Source organism: Aptenodytes forsteri, unplaced genomic scaffold (assembly GCF_000699145.1).
Source record: "Aptenodytes forsteri isolate BGI_AS27 unplaced genomic scaffold, ASM69914v1 Scaffold53, whole genome shotgun sequence".
NCBI lineage: Eukaryota > Metazoa > Chordata > Aves > Sphenisciformes > Spheniscidae > Aptenodytes > Aptenodytes forsteri.
The window spans coordinates 9,339,262-9,364,513 of record NW_008795909.1 but is presented as its reverse complement, the minus strand read 5'-3'; the positions used below and the strand labels follow the sequence as shown (position 1 = coordinate 9,364,513).

Below are 25,252 nucleotides of genomic sequence, written 5' to 3'. Positions count from 1 at the left end.
ACATCCCTTGAACGTGACATGGGCTGGGACCGCAGTCCCAGGTGGCCGCTTAGCGTCAATTCCTATGGTATTGGTTGACGGTACGTGCCTGCCAGCCACAGCTGCCGGCCCTCGAAACACAATCAGGATTTTAGCAAGACTAGATAAGAGATACACAGTAAAACTGGGCTGTTACTAATTTTGTGCAAGCGTTGGATAGGTACTGTACCGTGCCCCACTAGTGAGAGCTGGTGACTTGCAACAGAGTTGTGGTGGTCCATCTCCTGGCACCCGTACGGTGAAATGGCCACCCCAAAAGCAAGCGTGACCTTGAGGATTTGTCATTTGTGGGCTAAGGGAAAGATCACGATCCATCTTCATGCTCCAGCTAAGGCTGAAACAAGATTTACACTCAGTTGTTAGGTTTTCAAGCGTGGCCATTAATTTGGGGTGTCTTAAGACAAATTAGAAATCCCTTTTTAAAATGCAGTCCCACGCAGTTACGAAGTAGGAGTCTGAAAAGGCACCATTTCACACTTTGTGTGTGGGTAATTAGGACAAACCACAGGGTGATCTCCTTGTCGCAGTGAGAGTTAGGGTTTACAGAATGCAATCAATTGGGCAGGCTTGCAAATTCTGGTTAGAACTGAGTAACACCTGGGTCAACGTAAATCCGCAGGCAAGAAGATTAGAGCTGGCAGAAAAATAAAGAACTCTGTGTCGCAAGATAAAAGTAGATTGCAAAAAATTGCAATCCTGGAAGAGTTTTTCATTTCGGGGGTGGCTAATGTCCATAGGTCCCCCCATTTTTTTTACATAAATGTTCCCTGCGTGGCCAGTGTTCTGTTTTGGAGTATTTCCAGTATCAGTCCCCATGGGGAGCAGTTAAGCTCCTATTTCAAACCTTAATCCTGCAAGGATCTAGAAATGTATATATCTCTGTGCTCTGTTAAGCAGGTTTATGGCTGTCCCAGCAGTTCACTGAAAAATTGTCGGAAAAACAAGAGCATACCCTAAACACTAGGTGTGAGTTACTGTCTCTTTTGTACACTTTCTTCCTCTGTTGATGAGTATTTCAGTAAACCCTGTGAAGAACAGCTTCCATGAAAGACAGTCCGAATGCCGTCCATTCCTCAGCCCAGAATAGCCTGTTGCCTGATGGTTATGACATTCTCCTGCACGATGAAAGATAGGGATTCAAGCAGCACAAATAGCAAAAAAAAGTGAAATTGGGCTTTCTCCATGCCGGGTTGCTGTTGCAGTGAGAGCAGGACATCAGCCACCTTGTAGGTACCTCTTTGAAGAAAAGCGGTTGCACCTACTCATTTTTTTTTTCTCCCCCAAGAGGTGATTCCAGGGAATGATGCAGGGTGGTACCTGTTTGGGGCTTGGAGTGAGATGTGAATGTCCCAGGGAGGTTAAGGCTACTGTGAAACCCTCTTGGAGGCACCTCCATTAATCTCCATGCATGATAGTGAAGTGCCTAAAGGCTGTTGTAGAGCTGGCCCTACCATTTTTATGCAGTTACTACATTACTTTATCTCATACCATGAATCTAACAGCAACCAATAGGAGATATTGGAAGAAATTTTTTCGGTTGGGGGTGGTGAAACACTGGCACAGGTTGCCCAGAGAGGTGGTAGAAGCCCCATCCCTGGAAACGTTCAAGGTCAGTTTGGACGGGGCTCTGAGCAACCTGATCTAGTTGAAGATGTCCCTGCCCACGGCAGGGCGGGGGGACTAGATGACCTTTAAAGGTCCCCTCTAACCCAAACTATTCTATGATTCTATATTTTATAGGAATATGTGTCCTGCCCTTATACCCCTACAGTGGGTGGTGATGATCCATCACCCTGTGATTAACTTTCTCCTTCTGTGAGCTCTCTCTGCTGTTGACAAGGAGGTATTGCAGTTGCTCATATCACCTCTGTGCAGTCAGCAGTGGCCTTTTTTAAAAAACAGTAGAAAATCATAATGATTAGCAGTGTGAAGATTAAAGTCCCTTTTTAGATCATGGCCTGATAGGCAACTGCTGTCGCAATAACTGTATTGCAAAGGCCACCAATATGTCAGTGGGGCGAATACTGAGCTGCTGTGGTTTGCAGAAATGTTAGCCTTCTGAAACTTTCCGTAGCAGATGGAAAGATTTACAGGTACAGTGATGCATATCTGTCTCAAAATCATGTTTGGATTAAAAACTTCCTGCAGAGCTAATGTCAACTCAGGTTTCAGGTCACTGCCACAAGCTAAATCAGGTTAGAGATCAAAAACAGCAAGCAGGTACGAGGGAGGCTTGCAGCTATCAAATGGGATAATCTGTAGCATGATTTTTTTATGACTGTGCACCCATAATGACATGTACAAGCAGGGAATGGTTGTGGTCTGGAATAAACTTGCTGGTTTGCCTGGTTCTGGTGAAAATTTCACGTGCTTTTCAGTATCAAAACACTATGCAAAAATAACTGGTCAGATCCAGCTAAAGTCACTTGAGTTATGTGGGGAATGAATTGGCCTGATATGCCTGAGATCTGATTTAACATAAAAGCTACAAGTTATTCCTAAATTGTTTTCATGAGGGAATCCTGGATAAAAAGGCACTTGTTAGAGTAATTCTTTCTGTTATTATTTTTACACAATCTATGATTTTTGAACATCATAAATTATATATATAAATATATATGCTTTGGGTTTTGCATCAGGTGACTCATACCACTGGCTTTTTAATTAACTAAGGAGCCATCATTCTTGGCAAACTGTTCAATTACATAGGTGCGTATAAGGCGATAATTGAATATAAAGGTTTATTTTTGTCCCTTTATTGATGTCAAGGGAAAACAGTGCAGTTATGAAAATGGAATAAACTGAAAAGATTCCTTCAATTCCTGCAGGTTGATTAAGACAAATGACTTTCCATTCCAGTTTTTATGAATGTATAATTTTCTGAAAGCTTTATAATGCCTCAGGGAAAGGAAGTTGCAGGCAATAAATGATACAGGATGGTTCAGGTTATTGGGAAATAGAGGAATGGGTTTTATCTGGAAAGGTGAGATTTACTATTCTGCTGTATTTCACTTAAATGTTTGAGAAGGAATCAGATGCAGTGATTTGTATCTTACTATGGGCATGGCAACAGCGTGAGACACTTGCTCAGTAACAGCATTTGCTGATGCCGATGCAGTGCGCAGTCTTTATACACCTTTTGTCTGCAGCTAGCAGGTAGGCAACGGTGTCAAACCTTTGCTATCCCCGACACTGCATTGGCTGCAAAGAGGTGACCGCAGGGTCCAGGGGTGGTTTGTCTCCCCTGGTCAGTGAAGGCAGCAGATGTCTTTTCATATCTCAGCTTGATAAACAGCACTGGTTTTTATGGAACTGAGTTTGGTTAAACAGTTCTTGCAGTGTTAGAGAGCTCTACCAGTAAAGACCGTTTAATAAACCCTGGGTATTTTCTTTTTTCTATGTAGAAAGCAGAAATATGGCAACAAAGGAAAAGCTTCAGTGCTTGAAAGATTTCCACAAGGACATCCTCAAACCTTCCCCTGGCAAGAGCCCGGGGACACGGCCTGAGGATGAGGCAGAAGGAAAGCCGCCCCAGCGGGAGAAGTGGGCGAGCAAGATTGACTTTCTGCTGTCCGTGGCTGGTGGATTTATTGGTTTAGGCAATGTCTGGCGGTTTCCGTATCTCTGCTACAAAAATGGCGGAGGTGAGTATTTCTTTATTTCATTCTCATGAATCAATCTGTCTGCCTTATGCTTACTATTTTTCAGTGCCTTCATCCAATTTTTAAAAAGAATAATCACACATCTGTTTTCTGCCTTCTTCACCAGTCTTTGGGAGACATTGTTTTATTACTTAATAGTTTTTGTTAAAACTTAATTATGGAAAAACAACAGCAATTTAAAATTTTATACTACTGAACCTTTTCTGCTCTTTTGCTTCTGCTGCAGTTGAGTCTGAGTTTTAACCAAAAGATACGCTATTAATATAGACCAGTAGGATTTCAGACCAATGGATTTCAGAATAAGAGCATTCTGAGCCATGTGAAACTGTTGTGTGCCTAACCCCATTGTTATTGCAGATTTTCATTTTAAAAAGGTAGGAAAATGCCCTTTCCAGCTTCATATACCCATTCCACTTGCAGAGTTTGAGTATGAGCAAAAATACCGCAGAATAAGATTATTGTGTACTGATAATAAAGTATCAAATATGTTTCTTTGTTTATATATGTCTGTTAACACTTTTTAGACTATCTTGTGTGAAGTCACTCACTTCATCTCAATTTTGTACTATTATGTTTTCTCAACAGGTGCATTTCTTATACCTTATTTCATTTTCCTGTTTGGGGGAGGTCTTCCCGTGTTTTTCCTGGAGGTGGTGCTAGGACAGTATACCTCTGAAGGTGGAATTACATGCTGGGAAAAGATCTGCCCTATTTTCACTGGTTAGTACATCTTGTGCTTTACTGATTAAAGACACCTCTGTAAACCGTGTGCAGCAACACTGTTCCCCTCATGTCCATTAATTCAGCTATTTGCTGTAGTAACTGAGGGTATGATATTGGTTCCTGGAAAGGTAGAAGTCAGAAAGTCTGAAGGACAAAGTAAGGTATTGATTTTGATACTATCGTCTTGTTAACTGGCAGAACTGCCAATAAGCAAGAAAGAAATTGCATATTATGCCTTAAAAAGGCAATTGCACATTTTGTTCACAGGTATCGGAGAAAGTGTTGTTTTGGAAGGCTAGAGTCTCTCACATGGCCTTAGTGAAAGCATCTTCAAAATATTATTCTGGTCTGGAAATCAAACTCCTTCTGCCATGTGAAAGCTTATCATTGGCGTCACCCCTCTGTTATTGATACAGCCAAAACCTGGACAGCATTTTGTGGTAGGATTCAGGAATGGGACTTTTGTCATAACTGAGCAGGTCCTGGCAAACAGGCACGTTGGTCTGGTGTTATTCAGGGGCCTTTGCTAGCAAATGAAGAATCACTCGCCACTCACAGGAATTATATGAATGCCGCTCTGGAAGTTAACTAGAATGAAAAATCAAAGACAGGTTAGAAAAATTACTGAGGATGCCTATCTTGTGTAGAGATTACCCTCTACAGCTGGAGAGCACAGGCAGAATTATTTGGAATAATTACACTGAACAGAGCAGCACTCTTCAAATCCCATTTGGAAAGAGTGGGTACTTCATGATGACGTGTCTCTAGCTCTGCCAGCATTGCTGTTCCAGGTGTCTCTCCCTTCATGTCACCCCAGGCAGAAGTGAGGGCTTTCTCTGTGGCTCACACTCCCACCTAATACTCAGAACGTTGCTGAAGTTGATGTAATTGTGCTGCTTTAGCCCCGTTTTCTTCCTCCTCCTCCCACTTTTATGAAGCCTTTTTTTTTTTTTGAGGAGGAAGGAATGTTCCTTGTTTAAATAACAATCTCCCAGGCATCCATAAAGAGAAATTGTAGCTCTAATAATGTGACTAGCTGTATATCCTGAATGAAATGCAGCTGTACAGAATAAATAGCACTTGCTCTGGTTGTTTTCACCTGGCATAAAAAAAATCTCTGGTGGTAAAGACTCTTGTTGCAATAAGGTTTGAAACTATAAAATATGAGGCAGGTATCCCAGGTGCTGGGGTAGCCATCAGAGTGATGTTAAAGGGAACCTCATAGGCTTTTTGTCCTCTTGTAAAAGACTGCTCTAAGTTTTCAAAGGAAATCTCTTTTTTTCCCCTGTTATTCCTAAATGGCAAACTTTGTAAGCTTTTTGGAGCTAAAAGGTTTTCAGTAAAGAGGACTTTCCAGAGTCCTTTCATTTTGTATTTAAAAAAATAGTGACTGCTTCTGACTTAAGACATAGTATGCATCTGCTGGTGGGGCTAAACTACCGAGCTAGGAGAGAGATACCACACTCAGGAGAACAGTTGTGGTGTTTAATTAAAGCCTCCACTGGAACAGCATTCCGCCACCTCCCAAAGTTCTGTAGGACTCACCCTTATCTGCCCATGACCCTGCTTATAAAAACAAACAGGGAACATTTTTTATCGTCAAATATTGATAGCTGAGTTAAACATTGATCTAATTAACCATAACAGCTACAAATATAGTGCTTCCTTTGCACAAGTGAAATTGGGGCAGAAACAGCAGCTTTCACATTGATAGCTTTGGAATTTTCCTTTTTTAACTCATTCAAGAACTGTCTTTTTTTTTTTTGCACATAGGCTGAGCCGAGCCAGTCGATAAGTATGAGCGGTGCAGGGGCTGCCCAGCCGAGCTGCCTCCAAGGAAGCTGGCTTGGGGGACAGTGTGGTGAGAATGATGTTGCCCAAGTAGGTACCTAAGATGTGAGATGATGTAGCTCCCAAATAAGCAAAGCATAATGCCTTGATTTCCTTTTAATAAAACTTGAAATAGCCGGGTTAGTGTTAAATTGGGTAGACGTCCTGCAGACCTCCCCTCCGATGTCAGCAAACCACAGCCAGAAACTCAACCCTGAGTGCCCATGCTAGTCTGAGATGGTGGCAGGTCTGTGCTTATGTGTGATCAAGTTGAGCTGAGCTTCCAACAGCGATGTGGTAGAGCGGGATACAAGTCTGCAAGACAGCAGGAGTAGCACCAGCTCCACGAGATCACAAGGCACCCTAGCAAGAAGCAGCTGTCACGTCTGGACCTATTTCTTTTCTCTCCCCCTCTCTCCAGGAATTGGTTATGCTTCCATAGTGATTGTGTCCCTTCTGAACGTGTACTACATTGTGATCCTGGCCTGGGGACTCTACTACCTGTTCCAGTCGTTCCAGAGCGTCCTGCCGTGGGCACACTGCCACCAGAAGTGGAACACGCCGACCTGCGTGGAAGACACTCTCAGGAAGAACATAACGCTCTGGATATCACTGAATGCCACTAACTTCACCTCTCCTGTCACGGAGTTTTGGGAGTAAGTACTCCCTCTTCGTGGTGCCTTTGGGGCGCTTCAGTGGCATGCCAGAGGTCTAGCCTGAGATTTTATGGAAGCCCCGTGGGGAATGTTAGATAGGAAAAGAATATTGCTCTGGATGTCAGTTGTTTGACCGGTGTTTGCTACCGGTTCTCATCCGTCCTGAGATAGACTAGTCAGTCTGGGAGCAGTGGAGGAAGGCATTAGATGTATAACAGCGTTCATCCTAGAGTGTACAGGGAGCCCTAAAAAGCCAGTGTAATTTCTGGGGTGGAAGAAAACTTGTTTCCTTCTTGGTTGGGATTCTCTAAATGCAGCATGAGAACAGGAACAAGTCACTTCAGATGCTCTGATAGCGTGGATTTACAATGGAAGCAGTGACAAATCACCCCCGTTGTGGTTGCCTTTCCCTCTTCCCCAGCTATTAGCATTTGCAGTACACTTGGTGAAGCTGTAACACATCTCTTATCAGTCTGACAACGAAGCAAGGCATTGACCTCACCAATAAAACTGACAGAGGTGGTGAACGTTGTCCTGTACTATAGGTTTCTCAGGTCATCTTTGTTACATCATTTTTCTCTGCAGTCTCTGAGGATACTCTGTTTTGTCAGATGCCTGGATTTCATCAGGCCTAAGCTTCTTATTCCCATTTCTCTCATTTTTCAAGTTTTAAATTATATTGCATAACCTGATTTCTGAACGGGCATGACCTCAAATCTCTGCATGTTTATATAGGCATCAAAACATAGCAGCAGAGGAAGGCACCTGAAGGGAAACTTAAATCCAAAGGAACTACAAATAGCTTAGGAAGAATTTTTTTTTTCTTGGCTCGGTCAGATGGTCAATTAAGAGTAGAATTAGTTTCTGACCCAGCCTGGCTTTTTCAGCACATTTAAAGTCCAGTTTGGTCCCTGATCAACTTGTACCTACTTCTCTATTTTTAAAAAGAAGTGTCAGCCAATAGCCCCAGCAGGAATGGTGTTCATGCCAAAGATGTTTGGCATGCGTTAAGTTTAGAAAAAAAGTACTCTTATGAACTGTGCTAAAATTTGTAACACAAGAGCCAAAATACAAAGGGCAGATTGGATCTTGGATGAGCAGTTTGTCAAGAGGCACCGGTGACCGTTGTGAGAGACAGGGTGCAGGCTGTATAAGGGCAGTCGTTTTCACCGTGCCATGAGCACTGCGTTTCCACGCTGAGTGACAGATACTTTCCCAGGTGACTTCCTCCCTTGTAAATAGGGAGGGAGTTGGAAGAGGTTTGTTAAATGGTACCTTTGGATATTTTAGGGGAACTTAGAGGCAAGTTGCAGTAGAAGAAGCAGCAACTCTCACTCGTTTGGACTCTCCCACAATGACTTTGGGACTGAGGGCCTTGAATCCAAATGAGTGGCTGTCTTGGTAGGATGTCCAAAGATCTCCTCAAGGCTTCCCTAAGAAGCATGGGTCCACAGTGCTGCCCCGAAATAGAGTTACTCTCCCAGGACTTCAAAAGCACTGTGTTCACCTTCAACTTTGTGCAGTAATTTTACTCACAGGTCTTCTCGTACCTGGGGGCAGCCACAAGCTTAGCAGCCTCCTGATGTGGCCACGGGGTTGTCCTGCTGCTCCAGAAGCTTCTACTCCTGTAATGCACAGATTTATGGGCCAGGTTGTCTCCCTGGGGCCCCAGGTGGCATGTCCACTTCAGGAGACTGAAGATACCACAGCAGAAGGAAATAGGGCTGGGAGTTGGAAAATGGATTGTAAAAGAAAGAGTGGGTGCTCCAGGACCTCAGGGGACACCAGAGCTTTCCTTGGGTAACGACACAGCAGTTACATGGTGAAGGGCCTTATGGCAGGGCAGCCTGTACGTGGGTTGGGGGAACGATATCCCCATGGGAGCACGTTAGAGGTGGAGCTTTCAGTTAAGTTTCCTCTAAAAGAAACCAAGTTTCTGTCCTCAAAACTCCCCTGCAAGCTGAACCAAATCCTCCTGTAGACACAGCCTAACAGATGTCGTCAGGCTGGAGGTGCCTCAGGCTGGAGGACAAATCCTTGATCCTCACAGCGCTTTCCCCTTCCCTCCGTCTTCCCCTCACTGTTTCTGTAGCACAACCGGAGCAAAGGTTGCTCAGCAATTAGCGCTTGTGGAGGCGACTCTCCTTGCACTTCGCCGCCACTTTAACTTTTGTCCCCAAATAACAGTTTTAAACATCGTGAACTGAACTATTCCCTGGAGTCATGCTAGGGAGGAGTTTGGCTCTGTAATCCTACTAATACAGACATACTGTCCATAGCTCACTGTTTCATCATGAGCGAAACTGTCCTTAACAGACCAAGCTGCCTTTGGGACTCATGGCACTTACAGGAATATTAAAAATAGCTCTTCTCTCTGCATAAACAACTATGGGTGTCTTAAAGTAAGGACAGAGATCACGCAATACTGTTGTAATTAAAGTAACATAGCTTTTACGTGGTGTAAGCGTTTAGTATCCCCAGTATTTCCCCAGCCATGCTACTATTCTTTATAGTTCTGAAATTAAAAATAATTTCAAGAACTTCCAGGTACTTTGCCATCATAGACAATGCCAGCTGCCAGGCAGCCAGCTACCCGCATCGAAAGAACAGGTCAATAAATAGTCTTTAACTGAAGACATCCATCTGCTTTGTGGCATAATTAATTCTGATTTAATTCAGGGGTTTGTGAGTATTTGGTTTCTGAAACCCAATGCCATTTTTATTGTGGGACATTTATGTAATGTCCTCATCCGTATTGCTTTGTAAAACTAACGGTGCCCAGATATAATTGACCACATCATCGATGCATTAACCTCTTTGCGTTGAATAACACATGTCCTTCTCAGCCTGGCTGGATGTATAGTACAGCCTGACATTTCAGTTCATTTGAATTAATGTTCTGTGCAAATCACATGCTTGCTTGAGCAGCAATAAAAGGGGGTTAAGCAAATCTGGCTTTGTATCAGGAGACTTACCTCTTGGTATCACATGCTTCAGGTCTTATTTCTGAAGATTTTATTTTAAAGTCCAAAACCTTAAAGGCTTACACACATATTAATACATAAGGGCTAAATGTTATGGGTTAATTATGGTTGAACAAAACCTCTGATTGTCTGGTGCTGGCCAAGTGTTTATAAATATTTGGTAATCAGCAGACTTTATTCATCCAAATCCCAAGAAAGACCATCACATGCTAATGGCATGTAATCCCGAAGGGAGCAACACAAAAACTAAACAAAATCTAGGGCAGCTGTCTCTGCCTTTGGAGGCAAACTTGAGAGTTTTAAAAATTGTTTCATATTCTCCTTCTAATAGTCTTCTGGTACAACTGCTTCAGTGTTAGTTATTCTTGTCCATCCAATGTGAAAGAGTGCTTTGCCTTTCCTGGTACGAAAGGTCCTGTGTGCATTCAGTTGATTAACGAGTTGGAATAGCCTTCAAGGATTGCATAACTCTCCTCATTTTATTTTTGTTTATGTTCTAGAGCCAGTTACGGCTCCTATTACATTTCCATATTGCACATCACTAGAACATACTTCTGTATGAACAAGGTTCAAGAACTCATGTTTACAACAAACTCGGCCCCAGCCTGTTGTCCCATTGATGATATATGAGTGACAGTTAATGACAGCATCAAGGCTATAAATTAGAATTAGTAACAACTTCAGGCATAAATGGCATGAAGTTAGTTGAGTGGGCTTGGCTGAATCTAAGCAGCAGTGGGTTGTGTAACAAAATTGAAGAGCTATCAGCATAGCCCGGCTCGTGCTCCTTCCTGAACTTGAATTTTCAGGGTATCACAAATCCAGGTTGAGTGCTTCTGCTGCAAAAATGTGTTGGGTTAGATTTCATGAAACAGTTTTAAAGCTGAGGCTCCCCTGGTAATTCTGAGTGGATTCCTTGAGGTAGTCAGTCTTTGTGAGACGAGATAACCCAGGACAGAGAAAGCCCGCGCATCACTTACTGCGCTTGCTGCCTCACCATAGAAAAGTAACATATCTAGCTCTCAGTAACCCACTGGGATGCCCTCCAAAAAAGCTTGAAAGGGTTGCTGGGGCAAACTGTAGGTGAGATGACCATTTGCTTTTAGATCCCTAATAAAAAGCAAAGAAGTCTTAGCTGAATGCATTAATGGAGCTCCTTATTCCAAAATGCATTTTCAGATAATTTTTCATGGCTTCCTGAGAGCTAGCTCTATAGGTTGCCTTTTTAATATGAACTGCCCCATAGGTTGGAAAATTGCCATTTATTTTTAAAAAAGCCACATAAGGTTGCAGCTGAAGTTTATTGTCTTACAAATGTATTTTCTTCTTTTGTGTATGCACAACGGGTGTTTCCCTGGTTTCTTTAGGCTCAGGTGAACCAGGACTGCAACTTTATGCCAAATATTCATTACCGAGGGGTTTCTTGTAACTGCTGAATAGCTGTGCTGATTAGGGCAGACTTACCCTGTCTGGTGCCATTAGTCCTTTTCCATAACAAAATACACACACGTTCAGAGAGAATAAAGCATTTGGTGTGAGAACACATTCACACAGGTAATCCGAGTGAATTTGGCAAACAGAGGCAGAAAAACAGATGGATGAGGGCTTGAGCCCTATTAAACTGGTCCATCCAGGGTTTTTTTCCAAAAACTAATTGCAAATTTTCCATCGGTGACTTCATTCACTATTTTTTCCTTGGGGGGGGGGTGTGGTGTTAATTAATTCAGGGGAAAAACAAACCACAGTGGTTTGTTTTGTACTGGATCCACACGCAAAGCTGCGCACGCCACACTTGTGGGCCTGACCCTGGTACGGCACCCCAGACTGCTGTGGTCTCGGCTCTGCACAACTTAGGTGAAGGAAAGTGGCTGGGTTTTATAGCTGTTTGAAAATAAAAATTAATTAACAATTTGTTAGGTGGCAAGGTCATTTCTCTTGTCTCGGGGCAAGGTATTTCTGTTGTGACTGAGGTCAAAATTCTCCTTGACTTAAAAAAACCTTGCAGAAACTCTTCAGAGTTTAGTAGGTTCATTTGCAGAGGAGTTTTAGTTAAGTGAACAGTAAGAAACAGTTTGTTCTTTCATGCATATTTGACAAATGAAGTAAGTATCAGGTATGACAAGGTCTGTCCAATGTGTGAGGACTGTGTATGTTGCATGAAAGTAAAAAAAATAGTTTTAAATCAGTATTTAACAATGACTCATGGCAATTACTAGAAGAGAGAAGCCTTAATGATTTTTTCCCCTCAGGAACACAGTATTTTGGTGGTTGGATGTTGCTCCCTTAAAACCCAGCTTACAATAGGAATCTCTTTTTATTTATTAACCTAAGTGACAGAATGAAGTTTACCAAATATCTGGAGTTAGCTAAACAGGACCCTGGTGGTGGCAGTGCTGAGGGCGGACGGCGGCGCGTCTGGGTAGTGTTTGTGTGCGGGGGGAGAACGGATAATGGCTCCAGCCTTCGCCCTGCAAAGCCATGCGGTGTGATGGTTTACTGCGTTGCTTTTTCCCTTCCCTCCTTGCAGCAGTCTTGCTAATGAACTGAAAAGGAGGAGAAACACATGGATGCAGGCCAGTTGCAAGTGTCCATGATGGAGACATCATGTGCAATGCTGCCATGCGGCTTCAAAGCCGGGGTTCGTGGCAATGCCAGGGTGAGCTGGTCTTGCATCTTCAAGGGAGCAAATGTGAAAGCCGTGGTGCTTTAAGCGTACTTTCTTACCTCATCCTGAGGTGGTCACGGGCTGCTAAAAAGAGCTTAAAATGAAATGCTGTGCAATATATATTGAACAAGAGTCCCACAAACCTAGGGAAGATGTACGGCTGCAACGCTCAGCTTTGCTCACATAAGCCACGCTGACTTAGCAAGCAGCATTCAAAGGGCAGGGATCTCCCCATGCATCTGCTGCCCTACACACCATCGTATACTCTCAGACATCACAACCAGACCCTGCATCAACTGAGCTCCTACATCTCTTTTGTTTTGTTTCCTTTCAAATATTCAGGCGGAATGTACTGAGCTTGTCATCAGGAATTGAAGATATTGGTATTGTCAAGTGGGATCTAGCACTGTGTCTTCTCCTCGTCTGGGTGATATGTTTCTTCTGCATTTGGAAAGGAGTCAAATCCACTGGGAAAGTAAGTGCTCTTTTACCCTTTTCATAATCATTGCAGTTAGCAGATGTTAAGAATACTAAGTAATGCTGTTCTTAAAGATATTCACCATTTCCTTGAAAAATATGTATTTTTGCACTGAATAGAAGAGGGACTCGGATTCAGCTGACTTCAGAAAGTCATTGCCAGTGCCCAAAATGCCTGTGAGTCAAGTAGCCATTACTGGAATGGCATCAAGATGCAGATACAAGCACGGTTCAGTACCACTTTGCCTCTCTGAGGACGAGTGTCCCACTGATGCATGTCATGAGCACAGACGTCTTAGGCTTGCGATGTGTGGTGCTCTGCGCTCCCCGTCTGTGCTCTCACACCAGCCAAGTTCACTTTCAGTGCAGTGGGGTGGATGTTAACATAGCTGTGGTAGGGATGTTTTAAGTCAGTGGAAACTGCTGGATGCATAGCATTTCTGAAATGCCGCTCACTTACAGAAGAGCTCTGTGCAGACATAGGAGACTAAACTTAGGTACTCGTTCAGAAGCACTCTCCTTGACAGAGATCCTGGATAGTTTGTGGTTGTAGTCTCATCGTGTGCTCTTTAGAATCACGTTTTTCTCTAAGGGATAACAGTTAAATCATTCCTGAACCTCATCCCTCTCCAGTGCAAGAAAAAAATTACAGCAAATCTTGGTCAATCACTTAATATTATTGCCCCTTGCATACAGTTGTGGTTTTAAATCTAGTTTCATGAGAAAAGGCTTTTGAAGCCATTGCATATGTGTGGCTCTCAGCTTTCAAACCTGTTGGTTGAGGCAGCATTTCAGATAAATCTAACAGAGGTCCCAAGACACTAAGTTCCCACACATTTCTTGTCAACTAAGTGGAAGAGAGCGACCCTGATAGGGTTTCACCTGAGAGAAGGGCCACAATGTGAACCCACCTTTTATCAGCCCCCAGAGAAGTCAGGAGGAATGAGCAATTGCAAATGCCTCAACCGCAGAAAAAGCATCATTTAGCAGTTTTACCTTGTTACATGCTGCAGAATCAACCAGGAGACAAAACTCCATAGGAGGCCAGACCCCATTAGTTCCACTGTTGACTAAACTACTTGCTTTACTGTCGTTTCTGTCTTGCTTTCTGTGATATTTATCATGGAGCCTCATTAAAATCATGCTGGTGCCTCACCCTGGATTCCTGCCAGCTTTGCCCCAAAGAACAGCTTCCACACCTCTAAAGCATACGTTGACAAAAATGTTTGCTTCTCTGTTCCCTCTGATTGATGTGACCCGATGAGGTGATTGTGTAAGTTTTATAGTAAAGGTGAACGCAATAAATCTACCGCAGTAGCCGAGTGGAAGCACACATTTCTGCAGTACCTTTGGCGAGCCTGGTGTCTGCTCGGTAAAGGTTATGGTAGCTCTGAGAGATTTTTCCAAGCTCCCTATGGTACACTATTTCAAGCCCCTGTGAGGGTAAGAGGTTGAAAACAGGTCTATTAAAATCAGTTATCTAAAAATTTGTGTGTCCTGAAAATTCAGCAAAATGGTCTCATTTCTAAGACAAGGCGGTTGGTAGGAATTCGCTGCTTCCCCTCTGCAGCGTTTTAAGCTCGTGCGGGTGTGGAGCCAAAGCCCAACAAAACCATTGGAAAGTCTCTGGTTGAGTCCATTAACTTTGAGGTCAAACAAAAGTAAACTGTAAACTCTAATGGAGGACTTGAATTATTTGAGAAGTCTAGTTTACTTTAGTAGATGGTTGTTTATAGCACTTCCCTGCTTTGCAGCGTGTTAATGGCTCTTTGGAGAGAGGAAAAAAAAAAAAAAAGACATAGTTTTTAAATCTCGTAGTAGCGTATTGGACAAATAAACATGAAATCATGAGGAAAAATAACAGTTGTGCTTATGCTTTGGATAATGTGCTTGATCTTAAAAATTCCTCCAGCATTACGAGAGAATCCTTACCTGCACCGCGAAGGCCGCTTTGTGAGTGTTGTTTACTTAGTTCCTGCAAGTCCAGGAATATCTTTCTTGTAAGAAAACTTTGATTTTTCATAGGCTTGGCTTATATTAAAAAAAAATTAGGAAGCGCAGAAAGCGCCCTTTTATCCTTCAAGTTTTGGTGAAACCAGGCTAATGTGTAATATATATCATCGGTGGAAAATATACAGAAAATTCAAGGAGAGAATTAAAAAGGACATATATGAAAAGGTTTCCTTTCATTTTATGAAATCAGTTCGGCTCCATGAATTATTATGGCAATGCAGGCTTTGAGTTCTGCTCGTTATTCTCAGAGGACACACTTAAGAAGAAAAGTGGCGCATCCCGGGAGCTTTGCTGTAGTTGTCAAATTCTGGAAAACAAAAATATTTTAACTCATGGCAGCAAACTGTAATTACCTGGGGGGATCATCTGACTCCATGAAAAATGCCCTTTCTTGGACAGTAGTGATTCTTGACTGTAACACAGCGGTTATATAAAAAATGAGAGAAAGCACTGATGAGCAAAGAAAACAAAATGTTAGAGGTCAAAAAGCATGGGTCTAAAAATAAAACTGTCCAAATGCAAGCTCAATTAACCCTCACGCTGGAGATTAAAGCAAAGGGCTCTTTCATCAAATGAATGAGCAGATAACAAGAAGAGAAGAAGTAGGCTGTTATTCAAAGAGACTGGGAATAGAGGTTAAAGATAATGAAGACATTCTCAAAACTGGTTGAACAGAGCCTTAGTTTCCAATAATGATGTTGCTGAATAGGCAGCAAGGGCAAGAATGAAGCTATGGGGCTGGAAATTACCACCGTTGAGGCTGATGCCAACCTGAAGGGCTTCATGTGTTCAAGGTGATGGGAAGGGAGGCACAGGAGCATGGACCAAATTATCTTCATCTCTGAAAGAAGTGCCTCATGAAATTGCCTGTAGGAGCAGTAGTGAGGCTGCACAGCAAAGTCAGAGGTAGCAGCAGAGCTTGCAAAACAGTTTGCAGGTTTTAAGTTCAAATAAAGAATGAGGTAATGCTTTAGGCACCCTTGGCAAGGGAATCTCTTCAGCTGCCCTGGCAAAGGTGCACTTGTCATGTGAGGAAGACAAACAGAGCAAAGGCAGAATTTCTAACAAAAGTCATGAGTTGTATAAAATCTTGCGTGTTCTCTGCCTGAGTGATGTGACCACTGTCTGGGGGGCTCTGGAGGGATTAAAGAACCTGCATTGCCTGCAGGCCTAAAGCAATAAGGTGGTAAAGACTTTTAGTTTAAACTAAAAGTAGACACAGAAACTCAGGTCAGGTCCTTTTTAGGTATGAGGGGGCTTTGAAATCCCATTGTTAGATCTCTCTTGATTCTGGAGGTGTAGCGTTCACTGCCGCAGACTAAACATACCTTTTCTTCTTTTCTTTTTTTAATTGCCAGGTAGTGTACATCACTGCCACGTTCCCATTCATCATGCTCCTTGTTCTGCTCATCCGTGGTGTGACCCTGCCTGGAGCTGCAGAAGGCATCAAGTTTTATCTTTATCCTGATATCTCACGGTTAGCTGACCCACAGGTACAGAACCAGGAGTGGGGAGCGGGACGATTTTCTACGCGTAGGGGGATGGTGGAGGGTGATGGTGGTGATGTAATGGCAATAGATTTTTTTTCCACGGTCTTTAGAGGTCCAAATATAGCATGAACATTAATGCTGGGTTATATTTTCCAGAGATCTGCTTGAGAAGGTCACTGTTATATGTGTTAATGCATCTTTCCATGTGTATGTATGTGTGTGTATGCGTGTGTATTTTTTTTGTGTCAAAGGATTCTGAGGCTGTAGACTCTGTCCCGTTATACAATCTCAGCTTTCTTGTTGGTAAGGTAAGGGAGATGCATTTTTTTAATGAGGATAGTCTTTAGTTTCAAAGGAGAGACACGTGAGCTTCACAGATGGAACAACAAGCAACAACTGTGAGTACCAGTGTCACTAAACTCCCACTGCTCAATAGGAGGAGATTGGGAAAGAGGTGAATGAAATAATAGAAGAATGAAAACCCATGCAAAGGTGGAGAAAAATGCTTTCTGAGGCACAGGAACTACCGTTCGCTTAGCCCTGGCTAGTGGAGCTAGGCTTACTCTTTCTGTATAGGCTGTGATTAGGTAAAGGTTCCTGTCTGTGCTCACAGAGTGCAAATATGTGACGCTTGAGCAGACCAGCATCATTTCAGCCAATAGTGATCACGTGAGAAATGGAAAAAAATGCAATACCCCCCAAAAAAACCCAAGGGATCTTTGAAAATAAAGTGTTGGTCACAGTGAGTCTGTCTTTGCTATTTCTTTCTAATGAATATTTGGTTAAAATAAAATTCCAATGATAGCTAAATAACTGAAGTAGGAAAAGTGTAATTGAAAGAAACATTGTGGAAATCTGGTTCATTCTCTAGTCTTGCCCTCTTTATACAAGACACCCTCTTCTCAGGAGACATTATATTTTATGAATGAATCTTCTTTTATGGGACTCTATCATTTTTATGATCTACTATTAGCCCTAAGCCCAGAGCATCAGCCAATAATGTAGAAGAGATTCATGCGAGCTGGCAGGCCCCCTCCCATGGTCTAGCAAAAGCATCATCTCCAAGGAGACACCAGTCAGCAAGGTGCTGGAAAGCGATGGTGGGAGGGAGGAGGTAATGGTCTACAGTCTTAATTCTCACTTACTCAGACTCCTTGGTGGTTTCTACTGGTGTTAGCAGACTTCCATTAGCAGAAAGAAGTGAACAGATGGGTTTCAATGGATGCATTTTGATAGCTTGCTACGTGTTTACTAACTGAGAAGTTGATAGTGTACTGTTATTTCACTCTGTATATTTTTTTTTAATGTAATCAGGAGAAAGAATCATGAGACCGAGATCAGATACAAATCTTATAAAGTGCATTGTATTTTGCTTGTTTTCCCCCCACCCCTATGGCTTTTTATCTTGCATTTGAACAGATACAAAAACAACCAGAAAGCTAGAAAAATAAACAAACCAAATACACAAACCTGTTTCTCAAGCTTTTCACATCCTCAGTTTAGTGGGTCTGTCAGCTGATTCTAACTGAAATGAGTTACAACAGAAATGAGCAATGTTATAAATACTTCTGCATTTCCTATTGCACTGAAACACATTTATTGTTGCGCCAACAGGAAGGATCAGCTGAATGACTAAGACTAGAAATACTGAGCATCTCTGGGGAGGGGATACAGGAACTGTTGAAGAGATTATGTTCTTGTAGGCTCTGATGCTAACAGTTTTCTTTTCCCTATAAAAGCCAAACTTGCAAATGTGATGTTCTCTTTCCTTCCCTCCCTGATCCTTTAGCTATCACCCTCAATGGAAGCAATTATTTTGTTGATTTTGCATAGTTTTAACTGTGTGTTTGTGTTGAGTGTTGCAATGCAATGATGCAGGTAATAACAGTCTTTCCGTCTTTCCCTTTAGGTCTGGATAGATGCAGGGACACAAATCTTCTTCTCATATGCAATCTGCTTAGGAGCAATGACTTCCCTGGGGAGCTACAACAAGTACAAATACAACTGCTATAGGCAAGTTTCCATCCAAGGGGGTTTAGTGTTTTAGCTAAATGATGTAAATAAAGTAGGGACAATGGGTTAATTTTTTTTTTAATTAACTTGCTCCATGACATATGTGTGACTTAGGGACTGTTTGCTGCTGGGATGCCTGAACAGTGGTACCAGTTTTGTGTCTGGCTTCGCAATTTTTTCCGTCCTGGGCTTCATGGCACAAGAGCAAGGGGTGAACATTGCTGATGTGGCAGAGTCAGGTACGATGGTATTGGTGGCAGTGGTGGTGGGCACTGCCGCCTAGCGTGTGAGCAAAGTTCTGCAGACTCAATCAGCTAACATCTAAGCAATAAAAACAGAACAAGATTTCCCATAATCTCCAGAAAAATAAGCACATTGTTGATTTGGGCTTTCATCTAGAGCAGTGAGGGTTAGCCGGGGTTGTATTGTTTACTCTGTCTTGATTAACAGGGCAGCGAACACATTTCCTAGAGTATGCTAATCCATTTGAGTTGAGATTAGAATTAAGATAACTGCACTATTATCTAGCGTCCAGAATGTCATTAATTTGAGAATTTATTCCATCCTTCTTTTCAGACTACCTTTATTTTCATTCAAATGCAAATAGCCAGTGTTTATGTATTTTTCATAGCTTAGTTTTGCTTGCTCACAGCAGAGCGCTGCAGTGGGAATATTACCTTGGCCTTTTGAAGGGACATACACGCATACATTCCCAAGTCTCACTGAAAGGCAAGAGAGGTTGGAGAACTCCATCTCCTGGGTTCTGTGCACCATTTCATCCACAGGAACTCTAGTTGTTGCAGTCCTGCATTTGTCCTCTGTAGCTTCAGGGTGAGGGTGACAGAACTGTGAGAAGTCCATTTTGAAACTGGATGTACACTTAGGTTCCTCCCTTATTTCAGAACTGTTCTTCCCATTAACATTCAGCTATGCACTTGCAGCTGCGTAAGGCTAAATCCTCATAGCATGTGAATGTATCTCAGATGACATTTTCTCCTCTGTGCATGTCTTGTCCATGAGGGCAGGTGTAACCATGTGTTTTCACGTAGAACAGACAGATTAGATGGGAATTACCATTCAAAAATAATGAGTCAGGCCTCGACAGCCATGAGGCTTAAAGCTAATCAGATTCAAGTAATAACAACGTCACCTGAGTGCACTTCTGGCATTTCTTTCTGATTTTTTTTTTTTGAGCAATTTTAATTCATCTGCATAGTATTTGAAAGCTTTCCTCTGCAAACATGCTATTAAAAAGAAAAAGTCAATGTATCTTCTGATCACATGGCTCTGGGAGTTAAGCCTTTAAGAAAGATATCTTACTTCACAAGGGCTAATGAAAAACTAATGACATTGGTGGCACCACTGGATTCTTGGGTGGCTGCAATTGGCATAACTCTCACAAGTGCAGTTAGTTAACGGTCTTGGCCATAACGCTTACTTTGATCGGAGGTCGATTGCTTTGTTTGAAAACAGGAAGCAAGGGAATAATCCTATTGAATGAATCATAAATAGCCTCTTTTTTTTTAATATGTAGGTGGATCAATTCCGAGAATAGCATTTTTAAGTATTTCCACATTAGGTTTTTATCTGGTCAATATTTATTCTAATTTTTATTATTAAACCTCTGATAAACAGGCAGTTATATTCCTGTTGCTTGACATTTTTAGAATTAAACGATTTTATAGTAACAATGGGTTGTTAAGTAATGTTTAAATACAAATTAACTAACAGACAGTGTTTACATAGCATTTTTTTATCAACAGCGCAAAAAGCATTTTTTAAAGGAGGGGTTTTATAGTTTATTATAGGGACAACGAGGGCACTGATTAGCTTCCGAATTTGGTTTTCGGTTTCTTGCATATTTTGTTGTCAATTCCTTCAGGTTTTCTACTTTATTTAAATTCAGCCCAAGTTGCTACTGGCCAGAGATTGCAACCGCCTCACTGTTCAGTGGGTTGCCCATCATCACTGGCTGGTCTTTGGCTAAATCCTAAGGGACATTTTTACATGACAGTAAACATTACCAAAATGACCCAAAATTATCCAAACCACTTCTTTCTCAGCAGAGGTCAAGCGCAGAGCCACTGGAGACTGCTTGGTCCCCTGGGATGAGCGTCCCAGGACCTGCGTGGGGCCGTGGGGGAGGCTCTGGCTGCCTCTGCTGCCCTGCGGCTGACTTCTCAGCACAGAGACATTCAGCAGGTGCTTGAGCCTCTTTTTTCAGCCTTGCCTTTTTTGGTTTTGTATGACACAAGGTCAGAACCGCTCCCCTGGGTCAGGAAAAAGGTGAGCAGAGGTGCTGCTGCTTGGCCGTAGCACCAGGGAGGGGACGCTGTCCACGGGGCCAAGACCTCCTGCCCGCCATGTCTCTGCCCAGTGAGTTAAATCCCTCCTGCCCTATGCGTGACACCATTTGTTTCCTTGTTTGCCCTCCTGCAAGCCAGGGGAACGTCAACAAATTTGCTGACAGCAGAATCTCATGGCCACATTTTTTACCTGTGCCAAATTCGGCCTTGGTGCAGTGTTCCTGGGACACCCTCGTCAGCGAGGGGTGGCTCCCACTTCAAGCACTGGTCGCTGCTGCTGGCCTTCACTGGCTTAGACTTACACGACAGTTACATTAGACCCCTTTGACTTCCCAGTGAAAGGAGACTTTTAATAAATAGCACTTGATTTTTTTCAGAAATACTTTTGAAGGGAGAGGGGAAAGCAGTGGAGGCTCAGCAAAGGCATAGTGAGTCCTGTCTAATCTGTGCTGCGTCTCTGGCTGGAAGAGATACATTACCGCCTGTGCAATTTGTAGCAGTGTTAAAACAGCACAAGATCTGCCTTTTTTTTAAATCCAACTGCAAACAAATTCAGATTAAGCCGGCCTGACTGTAGTGCCTTGGCCTTCCTAATGCCTGCCCGGTCTCTGCCTCCGCAGCGCTCTGCTCCCGAGGCGCGTCTCCAGCCGTGCCGCAGCACTTCGCCGGCAAACGGCCAGCAAGTGGGCTGGGATTCTGGCAGTCCTAATTAGCTCTTAATAGCAGCCGCAAGTGCTTCACTTTTGCAAAACACCCTTTAGAGCAACAGAGTTTCAAATTAAATACAATTTTAGATTATTTATGTTCAGTCGAGGGGATGCCAGGAACATTTTCTTTCACATGGACTTTTCTCTTTATATTTCAACACTTAGTTTCAAAGGAAAATCAAAGCTAGTGCAGGGCTTAGGACACTTGGTGTTAAACTGTATGACAGTGCAAGGACAGTTTCACTGGCCAAAGCATACAGAATTGCAGCAAGTTTTGAGGAGAGCAGTTTTACATCTGTCTCATCAATTGCACAGATCAGCTGCAAATGCCATCTGGTAGCAGTTCCCCCTCAGGGAGGCTCTACTATATCCGCTGAATTAGGGGGAAAAAAGCAAAGCCCCCCCAAATTTGAGACATTCACCAATTTTTTGGTATCTTCTGTCATATAAAATCTTAGTTGTGTTTCATTTTAAATAAAATTAGTTGCTCGATTGTTGGCTAATTTGTATTTATTTCTGTTCAAATATTTTCAGTGACTTAAAGTTTTCTTTAGTTTGAAAAAAAGTCATCCTTTTTTTTTTACCTCTTTCTCTTGCTTCTTTTTCCATCTTTCTTGTTGGAAAGGAAAAGTGGGAGGTAGGAAGAGCAGTGTTAGAGATTTTCCTGTACAGATCAGAGATAAGATTTCTGTCCCTGCACTGCAGCAGTTTAAAAAAAATTCCTTTTCCTATTGAAAACTACTTGAATCCACTTCAAAATCCTGGAAAATGCTGGGTTTTGAGGCTCCTTAAAACAAACAAGCAGATGAGCCAGGCATTCCCAGGTTTAATCTGAATTTGAATCTGCCCTCAGAAGTTTTTGTTGGCTTCACAAAATTTCTATGGCCACTTTGAGAGCCTGCCGTAAATGCCAGATTGCCAGTGTTCCTGTCTCCCACTTGGAGAGGGCTCTTTCTCTCTCAACAAAAGCTCTCATAAGCGATAGCTGATAGCACCTGGCTCCAGGTGAGAGCACCTTTGGAGGTCAGCATGCAAGAGCACTGCACGTATGTTCGGTGTGTCGGTATGAGTGAGATGCCGTCTGGTCCACTGTGCAGACAAGACCCAGTCTAGTAATAAGCCCTTGCAAACAAGGCTTTGGTTTCCAGGGCAGAGAAGCCAGGCTCTTAGTCCCAGCCCCGCTGGTGCTCCCAGACTGTTGCAATCCATCCTGCAGTTGGGGCTGATGTTGGTCACATTAGCGTCACCGCGGCAGGTCTGCCTAGGCTGGCCGGATAGGGACAGGTGATGCGCCAGCGTGGGAAGTGATTTTACACAGAGTGATTTTACACACCAGCAATTCCTAACAGCAGGAAGCATTTTCTTCAGGGACCACAGCTGATATAACTAGGAGTAGCCTGATCACTTCAGTGCAGCAGTGAGGGTTTGCAGAAGCAAAGGAGCAGACTCCTGGAGTGCAAACCCCGCTCTAGAAAAGCCATGCTGGGTTTGGAGGTTGCATACAGAGGGAGGCAGTGGTTGCATTAGCAAAGATCCTGGGGAACGTTTGGAGCAGAGTCCCTTCCCTGCATGCAAAAGAGTTTCATCATCATCATCTTCATCGTGACCATGTGGGCTAGCAGTGGGATTCTGCCATTCCCCTGGGTCACCCCTTCTCCCCCCGGCCCCAATACCGTCCTGTGTCCGAGCAGGACAGGTGTAGGACCACATCCATTATTGGCATGTTTGAGACAGATGTTAAAACTGGTGATCTGTTTGCAATGGCCTCGGGGGTTTGCCTGTGGTTTCTGCTGTAGTCATGCGTGCTTCGATTTCAGATAAAAGAGCCAAACTGTTTCACTTCTGGTATTTCCAGCCGCGTTTGGATTTATCTGAACGGAACCAGGCATTCCTGCATTTGAGTGTGGCTACCTTTACCAAAGAGCTGGCACTTACTATTTCTCTTCCCTTCCCTTCCCTTCCCCCTTTCCTATTTTCTCTTTCTCTAGGTCCAGGCCTGGCCTTCATTGCCTACCCAAAAGCTGTGTCCATGATGCCACTGCCCACCTTTTGGGCAATCCTTTTTTTTATTATGCTTCTGTTGCTTGGACTGGATAGCCAGGTTAGTACAATGGGTAAGAGATATGTGGCTTATTGTCTTGGCGCTGCTGACTGAGAAAAACTGGTTTTACAGGCATGAGTTAAGAAGAGAATACCTCTAATGCTGCTTAAGAGGAATTCATCTGGGTTGCTTTTTAGTGCAGGGGCTGCATTTGGTGAATCTCTTGGTTGATAGTATGATGTTGCTCAGTAAGTCTTTGTCATCAAGAGTTAATGGAGTCCACAAGACTAGGGCAGTACTCCCTAACCTAAATATCAGTCCCAGTCTGGCCGCAAAATACCACCATTTTGGTCGCAGTGCAGTATTTTCCTACTTTGGAGAAGACCTTAACCATTTTAAAACATAAAAGACTACAGCAGTCTGTTCCAGAGTACTTTGTGCCGTTGCGATCACCTGCAGTGTGTATACACCATCATTAAAACACTTTGTAAGAATTAATAACTACTAGGCATACAGGCTTTGATGGTTGCCAAGCGCCAAAAAAGAAAAGCTAAGCCATCGTGAGGCACAAAAAGCACAAAATGTTTTGTACAGTGTATCTAGGGTGGCTTCATAAACAGTCAGAGGACAAAGCCACAGCCTTTTTCGGTGGCCTTAGGCTCAGAGCTGCTGAGCAGCTTGGGATTTTGCTGACTTTCACATCACCAATGCACATTCAGTACCTCCAAACAGGCCAGAAAGCATCTTGGGTTCCAGCTGTACTAATTTTATAGCACACACTGCTATTAATTAGTGAGCAAAAAAATCAAAAAGTTCAGTCTAAGAAGTTATGTTATTTTTCCCGGTGGTTGCTTGTAAGAATGTTGGACTAAATACTCCCAAAGAACCTGTAAATCATTTCTAGATAGTCCACTTACAAGGAAACATGGGTGACCAGGGATTATGCAGTAACTACACGTTCAAAATTGCCAAAGTTTTCAGGGCAACAGGCAGCTTTCTGCACTCAAATGGAAAGTCACTAAGGTTATAAAAACCCAGTTGGTAAGAATGAAATGTTCACTTAGCCTAAATGCTCTCTCGTATGAGGAGAGATCTCTAAATGGATTTTTACCCAGTTGTTGTGTACTTAATCTCTTACATTTTTGATATTCCATTTGCCCTAAATTGCTCTTTATGGCTTAATCTTTGAACTCTAGTGAGCAACTTTCAATCGTTCCAAAGTAAATGTAAAAGTGCCCAGTGCCGTGGTTCAACAACCCTGTGCTTATACAAATTGGAAGCTGTCTAGTAATTTTAAAAAGCTCCTCACTGCGTAGAATGATTAAAACTAATTGGAGCGCTTAATTTCTCTCCTCCACCCCTCTGTTTTTTTGGAGTGCAGTCAAGCAGGTTTCTGGAATGCCAGAGCAGTTTAAGATCAAATCAGCCCAAAGGAAAGGGTTGCATTTAAAAAGAAAACCAGTTTTACAGAAGTCAAAGTAACAAGACGGGAGGCAACAAAATCTGGTGGAGTGTTTGCAGGATGGTCTGTATTTCCAAAATGGAGCTTCAGCTCGTGGTCAAAGAGTGTAGTTACAGGGCACTTCTGGGCACTGTAAGAGCAGTATAGCTACTGGGTAGAAAAAGGTAGCTTTTCTTGAAATAAT

The 25,252-nt window shown here is 42.9% G+C and overlaps 1 protein-coding gene across 2 annotated transcripts in view; it reads left to right on the top strand.

Annotated features, from left to right (window-relative positions):
- SLC6A6 (solute carrier family 6 member 6) overlaps window positions 1-25,252 on the top strand; it is a 58,837-nt gene that overhangs the window by 20,496 nt on the left and 13,089 nt on the right. For both annotated transcript variants that reach the window (XM_019473441.1, XM_019473440.1), the window contains 8 exons: window positions 3,444-3,683; window positions 4,287-4,421; window positions 6,676-6,910; window positions 12,902-13,034; window positions 16,408-16,542; window positions 18,449-18,552; window positions 18,667-18,791; window positions 23,554-23,666. In XM_019473441.1, the coding sequence (XP_019328986.1) occupies window positions 3,444-3,683; window positions 4,287-4,421; window positions 6,676-6,910; window positions 12,902-13,034; window positions 16,408-16,542; window positions 18,449-18,552; window positions 18,667-18,791; window positions 23,554-23,666 (1,220 nt within the window). The remainder of the gene's footprint in view (window positions 1-3,443; window positions 3,684-4,286; window positions 4,422-6,675; window positions 6,911-12,901; window positions 13,035-16,407; window positions 16,543-18,448; window positions 18,553-18,666; window positions 18,792-23,553; window positions 23,667-25,252) is intronic.